At 37.1% G+C, this 21,656-nt stretch overlaps 1 protein-coding gene across 3 annotated transcripts; it reads left to right on the top strand.

Moving 5' to 3' along the window:
- Positions 1-3,498: 3,498 nt before the first annotated feature.
- On the top strand, positions 3,499-18,673 carry LOC137024788 (uncharacterized). Of its 3 annotated transcripts, XM_067392669.1 has the most exons (13): positions 3,499-3,549; positions 8,705-8,899; positions 9,149-9,201; positions 9,679-9,873; positions 10,430-10,592; positions 10,892-11,356; positions 15,365-15,417; positions 15,793-15,987; positions 16,213-16,375; positions 16,521-16,958; positions 17,552-17,619; positions 18,043-18,086; positions 18,569-18,673. In XM_067392669.1, exons 2-13 carry the CDS (start codon positions 8,755-8,757, stop codon positions 18,618-18,620), a joined length of 2,034 nt encoding a protein of 677 aa, XP_067248770.1. In that variant the 5' UTR covers positions 3,499-3,549; positions 8,705-8,754; the 3' UTR covers positions 18,621-18,673. The 3 variants fall into 3 exon arrangements, with proteins under 3 accessions (XP_067248770.1, XP_067248768.1, XP_067248769.1); XM_067392667.1 differs by lacking the exon at positions 18,569-18,673 and having other exon boundaries at positions 18,043-18,473; XM_067392668.1 differs by lacking the exons at positions 3,499-3,549; positions 18,569-18,673 and adding an exon at positions 3,572-3,670 and having other exon boundaries at positions 18,043-18,473.
- Positions 18,674-21,656: the final 2,983 nt, after the last annotated feature.

Here is a 21,656-nt window from a genome sequence, read left to right as displayed (position 1 = left end):
TTTTTAAATGAGGAGTATCCAACTAATCTTTTATCCTCACTCACAGCGCATCGGTTATGCGGTGATGCGCTATGATATTGTGGGGCAAATTAATTACAATATTATCTGAATAATAAAAGTAGCATAATAATAATAAGAAGAATTTAATAGCCCTGCGTGCCCCGTCCGATATACGCCACTGTGAAGGGATAAACGGCGTTCGGGCACGGCATCAAAGCGATTAACTGTTTTATCCAAATCCACATTCATGGACCGTCCAATGTTCAGTACTGCATGTCTCCTGTATCTGATGTTTATCATGTGTTTTCAGAAACGTTTACTAGACGGTGGACTAGCTTTGACTCTCTGAATAGTGGCCGCGTTTTTTGTGACCACGGTCTTTCCGCGCTCACGGGCAAAGGACTCGGCGTAGGCTATCTTTGAAAAGCTCGCGCTCAACTCTGCGCGAGGAGGAGCGATGGAGCTGTAGCCCCCCCCCTTGCAACCCCCCTTCCCCCCCCTAATGCCGCCCATGATTACACACATTAGTGTTGTTCTCGTTGCACTGTTTGATCACGTGATGTCAGCGTGATTCGAGCGATTCGAATCAGTTTACGAATCATTTGATTCAGTTGAGTTTCGGAAAGCTCCGTTTCTCCATCACTACTCGCCAGTATCCGAATTCATGCTTATGATAAACTGATTCACGATAGAGGGAGCGAAATTTACAGGGAGACGCACCTTTTCTGTTACTCGTGTACGGATTTACTTTACCTGCACAAAATAACACTCATTAATATTAGATAAAGCATTAACATGACATATTCAAGATCGACTAATCTATTTTACATGACCTTTAAAAGCGATTAAATTGATTTAACAAGTTTGAATTGATTTAAACACTTAAAATGCTTAAAAGACAAACCTTTCTTCAGCAGAATCACAATAGATGCAGGAGCGCGGCGCAGCCTTGTGACGTCACATAATCGTACCAAAACAAAAGTCCTGTTCACACGATACTTCGTCTGAAATTATTAACGTAGATAAAAATATATAGCTATCGTATTGAAAACTACATTTACGAGCTAAAAATACAGACGCTCTTATCCAAAGTGACTTACAAAGGGATGTAACCAAATTTTTATTTAAAGATATGACATTTCAATTCAAATACGATAACAGTGTCAATACATAGATATGTTATTTAATTTTTATTATTAAAAATAAAGAAGCAAAACACACACAATACAATGAATACAAAAAAATCAAAGATATAAATGAAATAAGTTTTTTAGGTCTTAAACAAAATGAACGCATCTGTCGGCTGAAGAGGGAATGCCATAAATCAGAGCCTCTATTGAGAAAAACTAAAGATTCTTTTGACTAACATCTTGGAATATACAAAAACAGGCAATTCTATTAAAAAATTATTAACGAAAATAAAAAAATCCCAGAATATTTTAGATTGTCTTTTAAATAAGAAGCCATATAACTGGCTAGATCAGCACTGCGTAACCATGTGTGACATTGTTAAAATACTGATCATTTTTCTATGGATGAATTGGGAAGTTATTCACAACATAAAATGGAAATGTTCAGGACAGTTAATAAAGAGAATCTCTCAGCTAAATGAAACTGACTTTATTTTAAATCAAGAATAATTATTTGTTATTAACCGCCAAAATCATGTACTTTTCAATTTTATTCTTACTGGAATATTTATTTCTACAACTGAAAGTTCATACTAGCCCAAGAACATCTACAGGAACCAATGTAGTAGTCAATAAGTGCAATAAACACTACAATTATTTACTTTTACATTTTAACAATCATGACAGCTTTGGTGTTGTATAGCTCCAGCTTGACCTGAGTGGACAGGAGGTCATCGCTACTGCTCGGATGTTAGCCTGTACTCTTCATAATCGCTGTCAAGGACGATCTACATAGCGATTATAACCACCTTTAAATTCTGTGGATGTGGGTCCCAGGAAAATACATTCCTGGCCATATTTAATAGACAAAGTGAATTTTTTTATTTACATAGGTAACCCCTTCCTCAAAATTAGCCCGTTCTCCACATTTTGGAGCTGAATACACTATGTTTTTTCTTCATATAGTGCATGATGTTTTGTAGGTGCTGATTTTAACGTCAAGCCCTTCCTTCTCAAACGCTGCATCTCATGGGTGACGTCTGGCTGTACGGGCTCTTATGTTGAAACATTTTTACAAAACATCAACATCACTCTGAATATTATAACATTTTACAAATATAATTATACCATATGAAAATCATAATGTCAGGTTTTAATTTCCCCTAGCAAAGATTAGGCACTTTCCACCATCAGACTCAAATGATTAGTGTTGATGAACCAAGCATGTTTTTCAGCAAATCAACTCAGTGCCGCACTAATAACATGTACACTACCACTCAAAAGTTTGAAATAATTAAGATGAATGTTTTTGAAAGATGTCTCTTCTGCTCACCATGCCTTTATTTGATCAAAAATACAGCAAAACTAGTAATATTGTGAAATGTAATTACAATTTAAAATAACTGTATTCACTTCTTTCAAAAATTCAATCTTGATGTTAAAATTAGTGTAAAAGAGGCTCTATTGTCGCCACCTACTGGTGCAAATATGTAATGTGAGGAGATAATCACTGAACGAAGCAGTGAATGAATATTTTTGCTGCACTTCTTTATGTTTTTCCTTCTCTAATCAACTTTTTAATCAAATTACATTGTTCCTTCAAACAATGTTTGGAACGGCCCCATTTTACTTAGCAATTCAGAAAGAAATATGTTTTTATAAAAATGTGTGAAACATTTGCTTTCCTTCTTTCTTAATTAAGGACAATTTACTACACCTGTTTGTTTTTTTTTTACAGAACGAGTCAATTATCTAATTTTTAATAATTTTTCTATTCTTTTTTGGGTCTGTTGTTTTTCGATTACACCACTACGTCTAAGTAAATTATTTGCAATGCAGAAAAGTCAAATGTCCACAAAACACGTCCTCATAAAGTGGTGAAGTTACATATTACATATTGTGCCTTTAAGTCATACACTGTTTTTAACTTGTAAACCACATTTGTAGCTATTAGAATATTAATTATTATGTAAATCTGGTATAAACGTTTTCTTCACCCAAACATTCAAATTTTGCCTTTTAGACAGAATCACATTCGGTTCTTAACATTTCCTTAATATGATATGAAGACTTCAGATGCAAAAGCCTCTAAGTGCCATAATTTTATCAAGATTGTATGTTTATGTTCAGTTGTTTCACTTTAATGACAATGAAAAGGACCTATTAATTGCCATTAAACTGAAATTACTGAACCTAAACATAAGAGCTTGATAAAAATGTTCATTTTAGAAGAAAATTTCAGATGGCACTTAGAGGCTTTTGCATCTGGAGTCTTCATATGTATTTCTATGTACATTACTATATAAGTTTATAATTGTAGACGCAGCAGCGTGTGAACAGGACTTTTATTTTGGTCTCCCGATGTGACGTCATAAGCCTGCGTCAGCTCCTGCATCTGTTGTGATTCTGCTTAAGGAAGGTTTGAGTTTAACTTTTAAATTGCTTAAATCAATTTAATATTTACAATTTACGAAATAGATGAATCAGTTTCGAATGCAACACTGTGATGATATATCTAACACATAAATGAGCGTTTTTGTGTAAGTAAAGCCCTTCCACACATGAGTAACAGAAAAGGCGAGTCTCATCTCTCTTCCTACACAGAGAATCAGTTTATTATGATCATGAATTCGGTTAATGAAGAGTAGGTAGTTTTTCTAAACTCAGTTGAACCAAATGCTTCGTTAAATGATTCAGAGATTCGAATCGCTCGAATCACCGCGCGCTGACGTCACGTGATCAAACGGCGTGATTGCAAACGTGTGTAATGATAACTTTTACAAACCAACAGCAAATGTTTTAATGAACGTGTAATCTGTTAAATGTAATATATTTGGAGTTTAATTTATATAAGTCATAAATGCATAAATAAGAAATGCGTGTATAGTTTGTGTTCTTTTATTAATTTGTAGTGCTAGTTAAGGCCCTCTTGGAATTGCTGTTTATGAGGCCCTATTCCCTATTGTTTTCCGAAGGTTTTTTTATTTATTAATTTTTTTCTAGGGCTGCCCTCGATCAAAGGGCATTTCTAATCTCACATTTATATTAATAAACATGTTTTGGTTTTTGACACGCAAAAGTTCACAGTGACCAAGGCTAAAGTTATCATGAGCAGCCATGTAAAGTTGCTACTACTTAAATGTTTTATGTCATGAGCCATATTTGAGGTAGGTGAGTGATAAGCGAACGTTTGGATTTCCTGCCCGACATAATGTCATTTCAGTGGATGCACTGATATGAACATTTTGGCTAACCAATAACTCATTACATTTGAAAGACAATAACTGATATATTGGCCGATAAGTCCAAATGGGTGGATGACATGACGTACAGTTCTACCTGTCCATAATGTCATTTACTAAAGAAAATGGGTATTTTTTAAAAATTTATATCCTTATGTTGTTCCTCTAACAAGATATTACTACAGCGTACCATAGCTTTAGTTGGTGTATGAAGACCAATACTTCAAATTTTGATCTAAACATCAAAATTGTCATATGGTGTGACTGTGTGACTTTACTAATATGACAATATAAGTATAAACAATTGATAGATTTACAGTTTAAATAACATAATTAGGCATTTTTAATGAACACAGAAAGCGTTGATGTCTGTGCATGATTTTTAAGAAAGTTCTGGCCAAATACATTTTGTCCGTAAAATGGGCATCATATGGTGTGACATTAAAATCTATATTTTGAACGGGCAATAATTTGGACAACATTATGAACCAGAGGTCCACACTCAACCAGGACATTGCATTGTCATCTCTAAAGTGGTTTGGAAGGTCATGAGGCAAGTTCTGACTTTTTGATTTTTACTTAAAAAGCTCTGTATCTGATTAGCTCACTAGTGGTCAAAGTTTTGTGTCTTATGGTGTGACATTATTTGCTTAAAATGAAACACTTTTTACAAATTTTACTCATTTATTCTTAAAAATCATTGCTGTCATGTGTCAATTTACATGCCAAGTATAAGCTAGCTGTTTTTAGTTAACCGAGATTATCTTAACTGAGCAAAACGTCATATGGTGTGACACCGTATCATATGGTGTGACCGTTTTTTCCAGGTCACACCATATGATACATTTGTCACACAATATTGTAAATTATAAATAAATAATCAAAACATATTGTAAATTAATGGTGAACATTAAATTACCCATCCAATTAAAGGGTTATTTCACCCAAAAATGAAAATAATGTCATTAATTACTCACCCTCATGTCGTTCCACACCCGTAAGACCTTCATTCATCTTCGGAACACAAATTAAGATATTTTTGATGAAATCCGATGGCTCAGTGAGGCCTACATAGCCAGAAATGTCACCAAATCTCTCAAGATCCAGAAAGGTACTCAAAACATATTTAAAACAGTCATGTGACTACAGCGGTTCAACCTTAATGTTATGAAGTGACAAGAATACTTTTTGTGTGACAAAAAAACTAAATAATGACATTTTTACAACAATATCTAGTGATGGCCCATTTCAAAACACTGCTTCGGAGCTTTACTAATCGAATCAGTGGTTTGGAGTGCCAAAGTCATGTGATTTCAACAGTTTAGCAGTTTGATATGCAACCTGAATCACTAATTCGAAACAAGAGTTGAAGCTTTATGAAGCAGTGTTATGAATCATTAGATATTGTTGAAAAGTCTTTATTTTGTTATTTTTGTCACATAAAAAGTATTCTCGTCGCTTCATAACATTAAGATTGAACCGCTGTAGTCACGTGAACTGTTTTAAATATGTTTTGAGTACCTTTATGGATCTTGAGAGGTTTGGTGACTTTGCTGGCAATGCAGGCCTCACTGAGCCATTGGATTTCATCAAAAATACCTTAATTTGTGTTCTGAAGATGAATGAAGGTATTACGGGTGTGGAACGGCATGAGGGTGAGTAATTAATGACATTATTTTCATTTTTGGGTGAACTAACCCTTTAATGTGTTGCTTTTCAAATGTATACTTAATTTAAACGTTTAACCATGTTTGCCATACTTTGCATATTAAAAGATGCAATTTTTTGTTTGTGTCAGGCAGAAATGTCAAGTAAAGAGAGGACACAAAAATACAGGGAAAGACTCAATTCAATTTTTTTTTTCTTTTCTGTATCTTTTATGTGTCTCTCCACATCTCTATCATTTTCTCATCTCTTGAAGGAGGAAGGGAGTGCACACTGAATGCCTTGAGTTTTCCTCTTTGTTTCTTCTCTTTATACCTTTTCAGCTTCCACTGATGTTTAAAGATCCCATGTGAATCTGTTATTATCCCATGGGTATCCGTTTTTACTAATACTATAATAGTCTATGAATTTTCAATCTAAAACATTCGGCTAATTGTAAATTGATATTTTTTACTGTTTAACAGTTATAACACACACACTGTCCTCTAATGTTCATGTTGAAGTTTCTTGATATGAGATGGAGTTTGATTTACTCATATTTCATAAATAAAATCTTAAACGTTTTAAAATGATGATAGTAAGTTTCATGATTTTTAGTCCTATTAATGTTAATTTAATTAATTGAATGATGAATGCATATAAAATACACTTTTTTTTCAGTTCGTCATATAGTGTGACACTATATATCATTTGGTGTGACAATCAGAATTGTGACAATAAAATTACTTTTTTGTTATAAATCATAAAAAAGTCAATGGAGCAAAAGAGAAATAGTATCAGCAAGAGTCACAGGCATTTTGTTAGATTTATAAAAGTGTTTGTCAGAATTAATCTAAAATATCTGGAAAGGCTGAAGAGGTATGTCTTACTTTGCATGATGGTTTAAAAAATAATACAAAATATATTGGATCTGCACCAAAAAAATGTTAAATCTGAAGATAGTAATGATAAAGGTTTATGGTGAAGTTAGTTAGTCTCATTTTCATTTTATATAGAATAACTTTTATGTCACACCATATGACAATTTTAGGCACAAATGCAACAAATTGGTGAATAAATCCAATTTCCAATACAAAATCTAAAAAACCACAACTATTTTTGGAAATTCAAGAGTCAGTACAACACAACTCAATATTTTTTATGCCTAATATTTGAAGTTTAAAAAAAAAAAATGTTTTTCAGGCTTATATGTCAACCACCCAAATCCAAATTTCTGGATTTAGCCTGATTACAAAAACAAAATGGCTCACCATTAAAAGCCATGACCCAAACACTCTTCTACATAAATGAAACGTATACAGTACAGTAGTCTATTTCGAGCCAGTGTAAGATTCTTACATTGTAAGAATTGTAAGAACTTTTCAAATTACTTTTACTTTCATATGGCCAACTATAATTTATAACTTAATAACACTTCAGTGTTTTTGAATTTAGACATTATAGTAATAGTAAACATCTTTAATATTACTGTTTCAAATTCTCATCATTGCTGTTTGAGCTGAGCGCGAATGAAGACGTTTTGCTAGAAGGTTAATCAACTCGACAGTCACTGATGCACGGCTACTAAACATCTTTTTATTACCATAGTGTATACAATTTTAATGTTATGTTTGTGACAGTCCTATTCATAACTTTTAATGTTTTGCATTACTGTTTGAGTGCTCACGCTGAACCTAAAGAGCTGAATGAGCTTTTCTAGCGGGTTATTTAACTCAACTAAACACATCCTATATGTGATTATTCAGACATTTATATTGCATAAATGTAATATTCCAACTTAATATCTGCACAAAATTATGCAAATGCACAAGCAAATGGTGGTGTAATTCCTGTTCGGGATGCGCTTTCCACAAAACGCGCACTTAAAGCTAAAGATGATCAATGCAGTGCTTTACTGCATTGTTAATTAACTCAACCAAACCACCCTATATGAGATGAATCACATATATACACACAGAATACACATAATATTACAGCTTTAAATGGCACAAAATGCTGTGAATGCTCACGTGAACTTGACTGCTAGTCATGAAGGTGTGAACCTGTGGACGCACTCTTTCCGCAACAACGCGGGAGCACAAAAAATTCACAACATTCATTTAGTTGTGTTCTCGTTATAATTTTACGTGGCCTATAGGACAGATTTGTGCTGCACATGTTAATTGTATTTTCCTTTTCAAAGTGATTCCAGTCAGATCAAGAAATTCAGGACTGAAGTGTCTCCACTGAAGGAAATAATTTATTATCTATCGACATATGTATATCGGCCTAATTTTCTTATCGAATCAATAACGGTAACATTAAAAATGACCACTTATTGGAACATATTAAAAACTGTCAGCAAGTGTTAAATAGGCTAGCAACACTTAGCTAAGTGTTAAATAAATGGGAAGTTGCTGTTTCTCTGGCATACAATGTCCATCTGCCCCAAACTTCACATTTTTGATAAGTGTCCTGGCCTGAAGACATCTGCATGCCAAAATGTAGTTATAGTCATAGCGCCACCAGCTGGCAGCAGGAAGAGTGGCAAATACAGATCACTTTGTAGTCCTCTTATATTTACCTACTTAAATGCATATTGCCCACCGTGCTCTGTTTTCCTAAAGCACCCAGAGATTTAGCTTGGATGTGTTTTTCTTTCTGTTCATTTTCATTTTAAACACACAGAAAAACACCTGGTGAAGCGACTGAGATCCATGTGACACACAATTATAAAGATGGCATTTATTAAAGTGGAGAGTGAAGACATGAAGATTGAAGAAACCTTCAGAGTGAAACAAGATACTGAGGAACAAACAAAGATGGTGTTTATTAAAGAGGAGAGTGAAAACATAAGGATTGAAGAAACTGAGGAACAAACAGGTTGGTTTCATTCTCAAAGCTGAACTCAGTCATTTGATCCTCTATTTCTTGCTCTATGACTCCCCATTTTTGTTGTATAAAAGAGTGCAATTATCAATCGGTTATTTAAGAATTGCTACAAGCCTAATTTACATTTAATTTTGGTCCGCCACAGTTTAATTAATGTATTAATGAGTGTGTGTATATATATATATATTAGTCAGTATGGTTCATTTTCTTCCTGATTCTAATTTTGATTTCTATGTACAGGTGCAAAGACAGGGAAGAAAAAGACATACAAAGGTAGACAACAGACAACAAAGGTGATTATCCAAAGTAATCTGATATTGATATTAATCCACATAAACAGTATCACATATTTGCCAAACTTCAATGTACTTAAGGTCACACATTTTGATAGGATGTTAGATTTTGGCATTGATTGATTGCTTAAGCGGTAACTACTGGATCCATGGATAAATGTATACATAGATGCCCCATTAGCGGCTGTTTCTATGGGCTGCTTTATGTAAGCTGTCCGCCATAATAAACAGAGATATATTTCTTCAATCCATGTTTTAAGTAATCATCATAAACTAGGTATCATTTAAAGGCATTGGATAATGTGACATTAAGAAGTTATCATAACTTAAATTCCTGTAATAGGTCATTGGTGAGAATATTTTCTGTGGTAATAGACTGAGACACTCGTCATCATAGTAGGGGTGAAAAAAATATTTCTTATCATCTCATAACACAGCATGCAGTGTTGCAATTATAATTTATTATTCTTTCTCCAGTTGCCGATTAAAAAGGATTGCCATACATGCAAGGAAAAAATTGGGGTAGCAAGCAAGACGTGTCCACACTGTGGTGCCAAACAGCCTTATAAGCAGAAGCTTGAGGAAAGAAAGAAAAATCTTGCCCAAGAGTGGATAGACCGCCAGAAAAAAAACAGCAGTGTGAACAAGGTGTATGATGCAACAGAATTACTGGTAGGTTTATATTTGAGATGTTTTGTCATTAAATAGTAAGTACGTTAAATAATCCTTGATCTTTACCATTTACACATGCGTTTCCAAATTCATACACAGACGTTTCAGCCTTTCTTCAGTGTTCACACTGACTGAGGCTGAAACAATAACCTGATCTAAAGTCAATTTGTTATTTAAAGGGTGCATTAGTAATATGCCCCTATTAGGCGGGTGCACAGCGCATGTACACTCTGCTTGTGTTGTGCTTCAATCATGTTATTATATTCATGTAAAACAACATTATACATACAAAAAGTGTTTTACTGTATCACTGCTGGTGGTGGTGCGGTTGTCAAGTTTACCAGCACATGTCTACCGGGAGCAGGATTGGACACCCCTGTTGTATCACAATAACTGAAAAACTAAGCCAGCTGGGGATGGGAGGGAATTACTAAGTTGGCTTACTCTGTCATCCAATGCATTGGTTATCTGTCTAGCTATCATAGCATAAAAACACTGTTTTTTTTCAGTACTCTGAAATTTTCAGTCTTGTGATTTTGTTTTAATATTGTTCCAGCTCCACAAGTGGGACCTTTTGGAAAGGTACCCAGTCCTCCTCCTTGCCAGGAAAACCAATAAAGGTTTTTCAGCTGAGTGCTTCTGTCCATGGCAAATGAACTCAGAGGAGACTCAGGATGCATGTGTCACCATAAAGAAGCAGTATGAAAGTCTTCTTAATGGTAATGAACATGTGCATGTTACATTTTTACACAATCGATTGCTTATTAGTGCATCCTTGATTGATTTAAAAATTGCTTTTTTAATTTAGTAGGATATTGTTAATATTAGTTTCTCTTACATTTGTTTTCCTGGTACAGTTTTGCCATGTCTGCTTATTATACTGTATTGTGTTTATAAGGGGCTTACAACATTGGCAAGTGTATACGTTTTCAAAGTTTTTAAGTAGATATCTGTTGCATATTTGTTGATTGCAGAAACTTATGCAAAGGTTCACATTACAATTTCTTTTTTCTAACAGTGGTGATCGCCGATAAACTAGCAAGCAGCAATGGCAAGACTCCAGCAAAAAATATCACAAAGACAAAGATTACAGCATTAGCAAATGTCTGCCCTTCAGACCCAGCCTCAGAGTCTAAACCTCCGCTCACCCCTGAGTCTGAGCCTCTTACTCCTGTGTCTTCCTCCTCGGCTTCTCCTGTGCCCTCTTCTTTCCATTCCACCCAGACATCTGTTGTTTCCTGCACCACCTCCTTCACCCCTCCTGTATCTTTATCTGTTGCTCCTCTGTCCCCCCTGACTCATCCTGATTTCATCTCCTCTCAGTCCAGTCCTGTGTCTTCCTCCCTAAGTTCTGCCCTGCCTTCAGCTCCTACCCTTTCTACCTGTTCAAAACTCACTCCTGTGTCCATTGAGCAAGCCACTCCAGACTCAGAATCTTCCTTACAAAGAAAAAAACCAACAAGGCGGAAAGGAGACACTAGTGGTATGTGTGGATTTATCATTATCATTTTTATCACCATATAAATCAAAATGGTTTGTCCCCCTGTTTTAGTTCAGGGGAACAAACTTTCTCATTGTTTTATTGAAAAGGTCAGGCTTCGAATTCTACTGAGGCACATATTGTAATATGCATTGTAATATGCAACTTTTTTTTGTATAGCAATCTTATTTTGCATATGGAAGTGTGCTATTTTCTTTTAATGTGCAAGACTTCTGAATTATTAGCACCAACAGGTAAATAATTGGAATAGTAACAAATGCAGCTTTTCCACCAAGTCAGTTTGAGTGTTGGTTCAGATCCAGAGACTAGTTTCAAATCAGTTCTTTTGTCCTTTTACACCCAAAGCACTAGCTCTGAACTAAGAAAAGTTTCATAAGTAGCACTAAAACATTGCAGGTCTAGATTTAAGAACCTCTTGCATCAGGGGCTGGGGTTACCGTGACCAATAAGATGAACAAAAACTTGTTGTGACCACCATTTTGGAAATATCAGCTAATCGAGCAAATAGCAGCTCAATTGTAATCTCTGTCAATACAAATCATGGCGAGTGGTGCGAACACGTTGGATTCGCTGTGTTTGGATGCCATTGTAGGTTTGCAAAGCCATCAGCATCAATAATAACACAACGTCCGCCATTGTTGATGGAAGGCTTGTTTGAGATGCATTGGAGCTGTGTGGACCGATAGGTGTGTGACATCGGAGAGCCATGGTTCTGCTGGAAAGTTCTCACCAATCATTTCCTTGGCCACAGGTGTATAAAATCAAGTACCTAGGCATGCAGACTGCTTCTACAAACATTTGTGAAAGAATGGGTCATTCTCAGGAGCTCAGTGAATTCAAGCGTGGTTCCATGATAGATTGACAACTGTGCAATCCATTCGTGGATTCATCCATTCGTGAAATTTCCTCACTACTAAATATTCCACGGTCAACTGTTAGTGGTATCATAACAAAGTGGAAGCAATTGGGAACAACAGCAACTCCATGTAAAATCACAGATCGGGGTCAGCACATGCTGAGGCGCACAGTGCGCAGAAGTCACCCACTTTCTGCAGAGTCAATAGCTACAGACCTCCAAACATTGTGTGGCCTTCAGATTAGCTCAAGAACAGTGTGTAGAGAGCTTCATGGAATGGGTTTCCATGGCCTAGCAACTGCATCCAAGCCTTACATCACTAAGTGCAATGCAAAGCGTCGGATGCAGTGGTGTAAAGCACACCACCACTGGACTCTAGAGCAGTGGAGACGTGTTCTCTGGAGTGAACAATCAACCTTCTCTCTCTGGCAATCCGATGGATAAGTCTGGGTTTGGCTGTTGCCAGGAGAAAGGTACTTGTCTGACTGCATTGTGCAAAGTGTAAAGTTTGGTGGAGGGGGATTATGGTGTGGGGTTGTTTTTCAGGGGTTGGGCTTGGCCCCTTAGTTCCAGTGAAAGGAACTCTTAATGCTTCAGCATACCAAGACATTTTGGACAATTTCATGCTCCTAACATTGTGGGGACAGTTTGGGGGTGGCCCCTTCCTGTTCCAACATCACTGAGCACCAGTGCACAAAGCAAGGTCCATAAAGACATGGATGAGGGAGTTTTGTGTGAAGGAACTTTACTGGCCTGCACAGAGACCTGACCTCAACCTGATAGAACACCTTTGGGATGAAGCTGGAGACTATGACCCAGGCCTTCTCGCCAATATCACTGCCTGAACTCACAAATGCCCTTATAGAAGAATAGTCAAAAATTCCCATAAACACATTTCTAAACCTTGTGGAAAGCCTTCCCAGAAGAGTTGAAGCTGTTTTAGCTGCAATGGGTGGGCCAGATTAAACCCTACAGATTAAGAATGGGATGTCAAAGTTCATAAAAATGCAGGTGTCCCAAAACATTTGGCTATATAGTGTGCGTGTGGCCCAGACACAAAAATGTTAGAGCCATTATGGATAGTGCACTGTTCTATGGGCTGAGCTCCGGGGCTGAAGCAGACATTGAAGAGCATTCTGGAGTTGACTCTGGTGAAACATACTGGAGCAGATTCTGGAGAACATACTGGAGCAGAATCTGTACCGTGGTCAGGGGCTGGAGCCATCACTAGACTCTGGTCGGGGCTGCTGTGGATTTGTGTGTGGCCCAGAGACTCAAGTGTTAGCATCACACTGTCCATAATGGCTCTATCTGGGTTGGGCTCTGGGATTTCCCTCACTGGAACGGACTGAGGAACATCACTCTATTAATGATGGAATAATGTATATTAGTAAATAGAATGGCATATGAAGCTTTACATATTTTAAAGGGATACTCCACCGTTTTTTCATATTAAACTATGTTATTCCCTTTATTAAGACGAGTTGATACATACCTCTCTCGTCTCAGTGCGTGCACTAAATCGCTCTGTCTTGCGACGAAACTTTGTTAGCACTTAGCTTAGCCCAGTTCATTCAATAGGGGCCAAGCAGAGAAGCTACCAAACACCTCCACGTTTTCCCCATTTAAATACAGTTACTCGAGTAGTGTAACTCGACCTAGGATGGTGACACAAAACAAAACGTTGCGCTTTTCTAAGCGTGTAAAATGGATAACCATATTGTATGGCGGAATACCATAGCAAGTGCTCAGGAGCACTTTGACTTCACTCGTGAAAAGTCCTTTCACCGGCCCCCACTCCCTCTCATCCTCCCTCTCATTTCCGTCAATAGAACCAACGTGACTTTTACAGGAGAGGGAGCGGGGGCCGGTGAGAGGACTTTTCACGAGTGAAGATATTACTGCGCCAAGTCAAAGTGCTCCCGAGCACTTGCTATGGTATTCCGCCATACAATATAGTTATCCATTTTACACGCTTAGAAAAGCGCAACGTTTTGTTTTGTGTCACCATCCTAGGTCGAGTTACACTACTCGAGTAACTGTATTTAAATGGGGAAAACGTGGAGGTGTTTGGTAGCTTCTCTGCTTGGCCCCTATTGAATGAACTGGGCTAAGCTAAGTGCTAACAAAGTTTCGCCGCAAGACAGAGCGATTTAGTGCACACACTGAGATGAGAGAGGTATGTATCAACTTGTCTTATTTAAGGGAATAACATAGTTTAATATGAAAAAACGGTGGCGTATCCCTTTAAATGCTTAACCTCTACATAATAGGCCTACTATAATCTAAATTTATATACATTGATCAGACATAACATTATGAGCACTGGCAGGTGAAGTGAATAACACTGATTATCTTTTCATCACGGCACCTGTTAAAGGGTGGGATATATTAGGCGGCAAGTGAACATTTTGTCCTCAATGTTGATGTGTTAGAAGCAGGAAAAATGGGCAAGCGTAAGGATTTGAGCGAGTTTGACGAGGGCCAAATTGTGATTGCTAGACGACTGGGTCAGAGCCTCTCCAAAACTGCAGCTCTTGTGGGTTGTGTATGGGGCTGCCTTGCCATGGACCAGACAGGGTGCCCATGCTGACCCCTGTCCACCGCCAAAAGCGCCAACAGTGGCCATGTGAGCATCAGAACTGGACCATGGAGCAATGGAAGAAGGTTGCCTGGCTTGATGAATCATGTTTTCTTCTACATCAGGTGGATGGCCAGGTGCGTGACCATCTCTTAACCTGGGGAACACATGGCACCAGGATGCACTATGGGAAGAAGGCAAGCCGACAGAGGCAGTGTGATTCTTTGGACAATGTTCTGCTGGGAAACCTTGGGTCCTGCCATCCATGTAGATATTACTTTGACACTTACCACTTACCTAAGCATTGTTGAGACCAATGTACATCCTTTCATGGAAACGGTATTCCCTGGTGTCTGTGGCCTCTTTCAGCAGGATAATGCTCCTGTCACAAAGCAAAAATGGTCCAGGAATGATTTGAGGAGCACAAAAACGAGTTTGAGGTGTTGACTTGACCTCCAAATTGCCCAGATCCGTTCCATGTATATTTACATTGTGCTTTTGTGTAGTCTGTACATTTTTCTTCTTCTTTTCTGATGTTGATTTCTACATGCAGGTGCAAAACCAGGAACGGAACAGACATACAAGGCGAGACAACAGACAACAAAGGTGAATATCCAAAGAAATCTGATATTGATATTTATCCACATAAAAATGATCATACATCACATTTTATATTTACCAAACACCGTACTGTATAACACTTTTGTATAAGGTCACACATTTTTATAGAAAGTTTGATTTTGGCATTGATTGATGCTTAAGTGTTAACTACTCGATCCATGCATAAATATATACATGGAAACAGCCACTAATGAGGCATCTATGTCCTGCTATACGTAAGCTGTCCTCCATGTTGGAAAAATCAGAGTAGGTCTGTGAACATTCGAGAGCAAGTTGACTGAGCATCTTCAACCATAGATCCATGTATGAATATCTATATGTAATATCAGTGTTGTAATTTTCAATTGTTTCTTTCTCCAGTTGCCATTTCAAAAGGATTGCAATACATGCAAGGAAAGAATTGGGGTAGCAAGTAAGACGTGTCCACACTGCGGTGCCAAGCAGCCTTATAAGCAGAAGCTTGAGGAAAGAAAGAAATATCTTGCCCAAGGATGGAAAGACCGCCAGAAAAAAAACAGCAGTGTGAACAAGGTGTATGATGCAACAGAACTACTGGTAGGTTAATCTTTTATCGTTTGTCATTAAATTGTAAGTACTGTAAATAAATTTCGATATTTACCATTTACACATGTGTTAAAAATAAACTTGACATGCTTTACCAAGTCTAATAACGAGCACAAACTGTGCTAAATAGAATTTGGTGTGCAAGCAAATGGTTTCTGTCCTACAGTGTTTTTTCTACTTTACCACAGTAAAGACTTTGTTTCAAAATTGTTCTAGCTCCACAAGTGGAACCTTTTGGAAAGGTACCCAGTCCTCCTCCTTGCCAGGAGGTCCATTAAAGGTTTTTCTACTGAGTGCTTCTGTCCATGGCAGATGAACTCGGTGAAGACTCAGGATGCATTTGTCACCATAAAGAGGCTGTATGAACGTCTTCTTAATGGTAATAAACATGCATGTAAATTTTAATCCATTTGCCTAGAGTTTTTTTTTTTTTTTTTTAATCTTTTTTTATCCTTTAAGTAGATGTCTGTTGTATATTTGTTGATTGCAGAAACTTATGTAAAGGTTCACATTTTTTCCAACAGTGGTGATCGCAGATGAACTATCAAGCAGCATTGGCAAGACTCCAGCAAAAAACATCACACAGACAGAGATTATACCATTAAAAAATGTCTGCCCTTCAGACCCGGAGTCTTATACTCTTACTCCCGTGTCTTCCTCCTCGGCTTCTCCTGTGCCCTCTTCTTTCCATTCCACCCAGACATCTGTTGTTTCCTGCACCACCTCCTTGACCCCTCCTGTATCCTTATCCGTTGTTCCTCCTCTGTCCTCCCTGACTCATCCTGATGTCATCTCCTCTCAGTCCAGTCCTGTGTCTTCCTCCCTAAGTTCTGCCCTGCCTTCAGCTCCTACCCTTTCTACCTGTTCAAAACTCACTCCTGTGTCCATTGAGCAAGCCACTCCGGACTCAGAATCTTCCTCACGAAGAAAAAAAACAACAAAGAGGAAAGAAAACACTTGTGGTATGCGTGGATTTATCAGTCATTTTTTATCACTATATGAATTAAAAATGCTTGATTTTTTTTTTTTTTTTTTTTTTTTTTTTTCACCATCAAAATGTTTTAGTTAGTGAAAGAAACTGCTTTCTCTCTCTTTTTTACATTAATTGTATTTTTTTTAGATACAGTTAATAATGTGTTAACAGTTAATTTGATATCAGGCAGCACAATGGACTGTTTTTGTAAAGCTAAAATAACTGGAAACCATTAATATGATGAATGTGACCAATGTTAAATGGTCTTTGCACTCTTGCGTTAAAAATAGGGTGGATAGATCCACATTAAATATACTTTTTATACACTTTTTTTTTATTGCTTTGATCATTCTTCATGTTCATACAAACCATGAAATTTGGAAGTGAGTGTTTTAAAAACAAATGTGACTCTTTCCTGACATATTGCAACATAAGTGAAAATGGTGCTGTTCAGATGTTAACACTAAGCAGCAATTTTGATTTTAAAAAACATTTTTTTGAGTTTCCTTTAAGTTTTTCAATTAAAGTTTCTTTGCAGTGTTTGTCTAGTTCAAATTATTATCCTCTTTTTAATCATTTCAGAATGCCCAGTGCATGAAGACTCAACCAGTTTCCCCTACAAAAAAATCCTGAGGAAAAGAATCAGGGAGGTTTGTTTCAAAATCCATTTTATATATATACATATAAAAATACCTCATAGATAATTGAAATTTGTACAGTACAATACAATACAAATTATTAATTTTGTATGTTTATAATTACAAATTGTCTGTGGAAAAAAACATTACTAAATGTACTATATCATTAATGTAAGGTTTAAGTATTCATATAATTAATGTTATAATGTTTGACCATGGACTTAATTAAGAAAAGGTTTACTTCACAAATTAAGTTTGATTGCAAATTTTAAATCTTGTCCATAAAAATTGAAGGTACTTATTTTTCAAAACTATATATATGCTTCTTATCTTATGTAGATTTAATGTTAAATTTACAGTCCAATATTATTATTCTACCTGTATGTGTTGAAAGAAAATTACATTAATTTTACTATGTTTCTTTCTGTCTTTAAGGGCCATGCAGAGGTGTTGGTGCAGTGGTATCCTTGCTCTGGATGGTGCGCATGTTGTCTGAACTTTACTGTAGATGATTTACAGAATAAAACTAACAAAATTAACATTCATATCAACATTACATAGACATCTTTTAGCTTTAACTGCAGTTTGATCAGAGAGGGCTGGCCGTCAAGAAAGTCACATAACATTGTAAAATTGTTTGGGCAGTGTAGTGCATTGATATAAAATTAAATTAAATCTATGTTTAAATAAAATTTTTCGGTTAATATCCGAGTGCAACAACATACACACCATGTACCCTTGTTACACAGATCCTAAAAGTTAAAACTAGCTATGTTCAGTATCATCTTTAAACATCTTTTATAACTTCAAGTCTAGACTTGATACCATCATTATTACCCAATATACTGAGTGTTAAAAAGCAATGCTGCATTCCTGAAGGCTTCATGTCTCAATGTATGTCAACATAATATTCCAAACAGTAATAAGCAATGGGACGGTAATACTTTTCTTTCTCTTGCAGTGGGGCAGAGTGGGAAAACTCCTGGGAACCAAAAGAAAACATTGAATATTAATACCATCCCGAAGATCTGTTCCAATGTTTTGTTTGTTGCTGTTGTTTTTCTAAATTTTGGAGACTGATAAAGCAGATAAATGTTTTGAAAGAAATATCTTATCACTGCCTCTTTCTTCATATATACACTTGATTTTTTTTACTATTGATGCTCATGCCTTTGCAAACCTACAGCAGCATCCAAACTTGGCTTGCCGTAATTTTCTAGACTGAGATCATAATCGGGCTGCTATTTCAAAAAGGGCGGTCACAAGATTCTTGCTGGTCACAGTAACACAGCCCCTGACGCAAGCGGTTCTTACTTCTAGACCAGCAATGTTTTGGTGCTACTTACGCACCAATTTAACTGGTTCAGAGCTTGGGCTTTAGTTGTCGAAAGACAAATTACTGATTTAAAACTAGGCTATGGCTCTGAACCAGCACTCAAACCGCCTTGGTGGAAAACCAAATACCGGTCCACATGTTTGGTGCGTGTTCACACGTTCAAATGAACAGAGCAATCGCACCAGGGTTTTCACAAGTCTGAAACCAGTGTGTCAAACTTGCTTTACCTTTGAGATTTCCCTAGATTAAAAGAATGTTAAGAAAACAACAAGCCTTTAGAATAAGTCATATGGAGACTAACAGAAAGAGAGGCGTTGTGAACAGTGGAGTCAGATGTAGAGAAAACCCTTCAAAAGCCACATGACAACAGCCCAAATGTGAAAGAACAGTATGCCAAAATGCAGTTCACTCATTTCTCTGTGGAGATGTGCACTGGGAATAACTATGTCCAGCTGAAGAACAAAGATGTTGTTGTAGTGCAAAACATTCTGATGGAGGAACATTGAGAAATGTTTAGTGTCTTGTAGTGCATAACTGGCCCAATTACAGGGTCCTCTTTTTGACATCCTCTGATCTCCAGCTTTGTAATTGCAGGCAGCACATCAGTACCTGCTCCATCAAATGAGTCGGCTGTTTTTTTAACCCGGTCCAGAAACTCTCCCTCTTTGAATTTAACAGTTCTGTCTACTTGATCACTTACATCTACTTCCTTCCTTCCTGACTCATCTTCACAGTACTAGTCTCGCTTTGTGGAGGAAATCCACTGTGGGCAAGACTGAGAGTTTTTGAGACCTTGATTTGACAACCATGAGAGTGTGTCTACATTAGAGTTGAATTTCCCTTGCCTATACTCAATGTCAAAGTCAAACATGGCAAGCTATAACACCCAACCCTGACCTGTGGCATCCAACTTCGTGGTACTCATCACATATTTAAGGGGGTTGTTGTTAGTCAGCACAGAAAACTTATGCCTGTAAAAGGTGGTCATAGAATTTATCTGTAACAGCCCACTTTAGAGACAAAAACTCTAAATTGTGTACAGGGTAGCGGGTTTCAGGTGGTCTCAAACCTCAGCTTGCTTAAGCAATTACTTTTTCCACACCATCTTGAACTTATGCAAGGACCGCTCCAAGACCCTCACTAGAAGCATCTGTTTGCAGTATAAATAGTAAGTTGAAGTTGGGGTTGCCCAGAACTGGCACTGTAGTCAATTTCTCCTTCAGTGCTCCAAACGCCTTTTCCTTTTAGACCTTTTTTCTTTTTCTTAGGGTCTGCAGAGGTAAGCTGTTATAGGGGTGCTGCCAGTCAATGAATCGCTTATAGCACCCCGTGAAGCTTAAGAAACTTAAAGGTGCCCTATAGATTCAAAATTTGAATTTACCTTGGCATAGTTGAATAACAAGAATTCAGTACATGGAAAAGACATACATTGAGTTTCAAACTCCATTGCTTTCTCTTTCTTATGTAAATTTCATTTGTTTAAAAGACTTCAGGAAAACACGCGGATCTCAACATAACACCGACTGTTGTTGGACCACATTGTCTTTGACTATACAGACAGATGATAAATTCCTTAAAATACCTTTTTTTGTGTGTGTTCCTCAGAAAACAAAGTCATCCCATTTTGGAATTACATGAGTAAATGGGTGAACTACTGGTTTAAATGGGTCCTATTATGCTTCTTTTTTTAACATGTTCATCTTTCTTAAAGCCCCTGATACAATGCACGATTTTAGCAGTCCTATATAATATGATTACAAATCACACTGTGCAACATGGATTTAATTTACTTGGGTACGATGATGACAGCTTTTGACTTGTAGGCTACAACACAAGTGTCTATAAAAGAATAAAATATCATCAGCATGCAATAGTGGTAAACAATCATGTTAAAGGAAGCAGTAAAAGAAGGTGTGTTCTGGCCTTAAGAGGTAAGCAGTTTTCAGTTTTAACACCATGTCGCATTGATTTCATGTCACATGATCATTGGCTGGACGGTAGACGTAGGTCGTAGCAGCAAACACACTGTGCAATGATCATGCTGAATTTAACACTGTCAGAAAATGATCGTAGGCTGTCTTTGGTCGCAAGACCAGGAAAACGGCCGTCTTTGAACCTTTCTCGCTGTACGACATAGGACCAACGATTAAGAGCTACGATCGCAGAAATCACCACATTTGTTTCATGTTACGTATGTAATATTCTACTGTTTAGTGTTTTTTTTTTTTCGTTTTTCTTTCTTTCGAGTTTCTTTCTCATCTCTGCTCCAGGTTCCGGCTTCTAATTGTCTGGGAAAGTGGATTGGCTCCTCGCTGGTTATCTCATCCTTTAAAAGCGCGCTTCTGCGCAATGCAAGGGGGGGCTTGGCTCTGTGTGTGTGTGTTCTGCCGGGAGAACGCATTGTTGTCAGCGTTCCTCCGGCCTGTTGTAAAGTAATCATTAATACTCCAGCTTGTTGTATGCCTTACGATATTGACTCACTGTTTTTCCCACCATATCTTTCTTGGTTATTTTCTTATGTCGGTATTAAAAGGTAATCTGTAAATGTCACCACTCAGTAGGAGTTTATTTTTATTTGGTTAAAATGTGTCGGTATTAAAAGGTAATCTGTAAACGTCACCATCCAGTAGGAGCTAATTTTTATTTGACAAAATGTGTCGGTATTAAACCGGTAATCTGTAAATAGAGTTATGCCACATTTGTTGGGAGTGGG

This window comes from Chanodichthys erythropterus, chromosome 8 (assembly GCF_024489055.1).
Source record: "Chanodichthys erythropterus isolate Z2021 chromosome 8, ASM2448905v1, whole genome shotgun sequence".
NCBI lineage: Eukaryota > Metazoa > Chordata > Actinopteri > Cypriniformes > Xenocyprididae > Chanodichthys > Chanodichthys erythropterus.
This window is presented reverse-complemented; position numbering and strand designations above follow the sequence as displayed.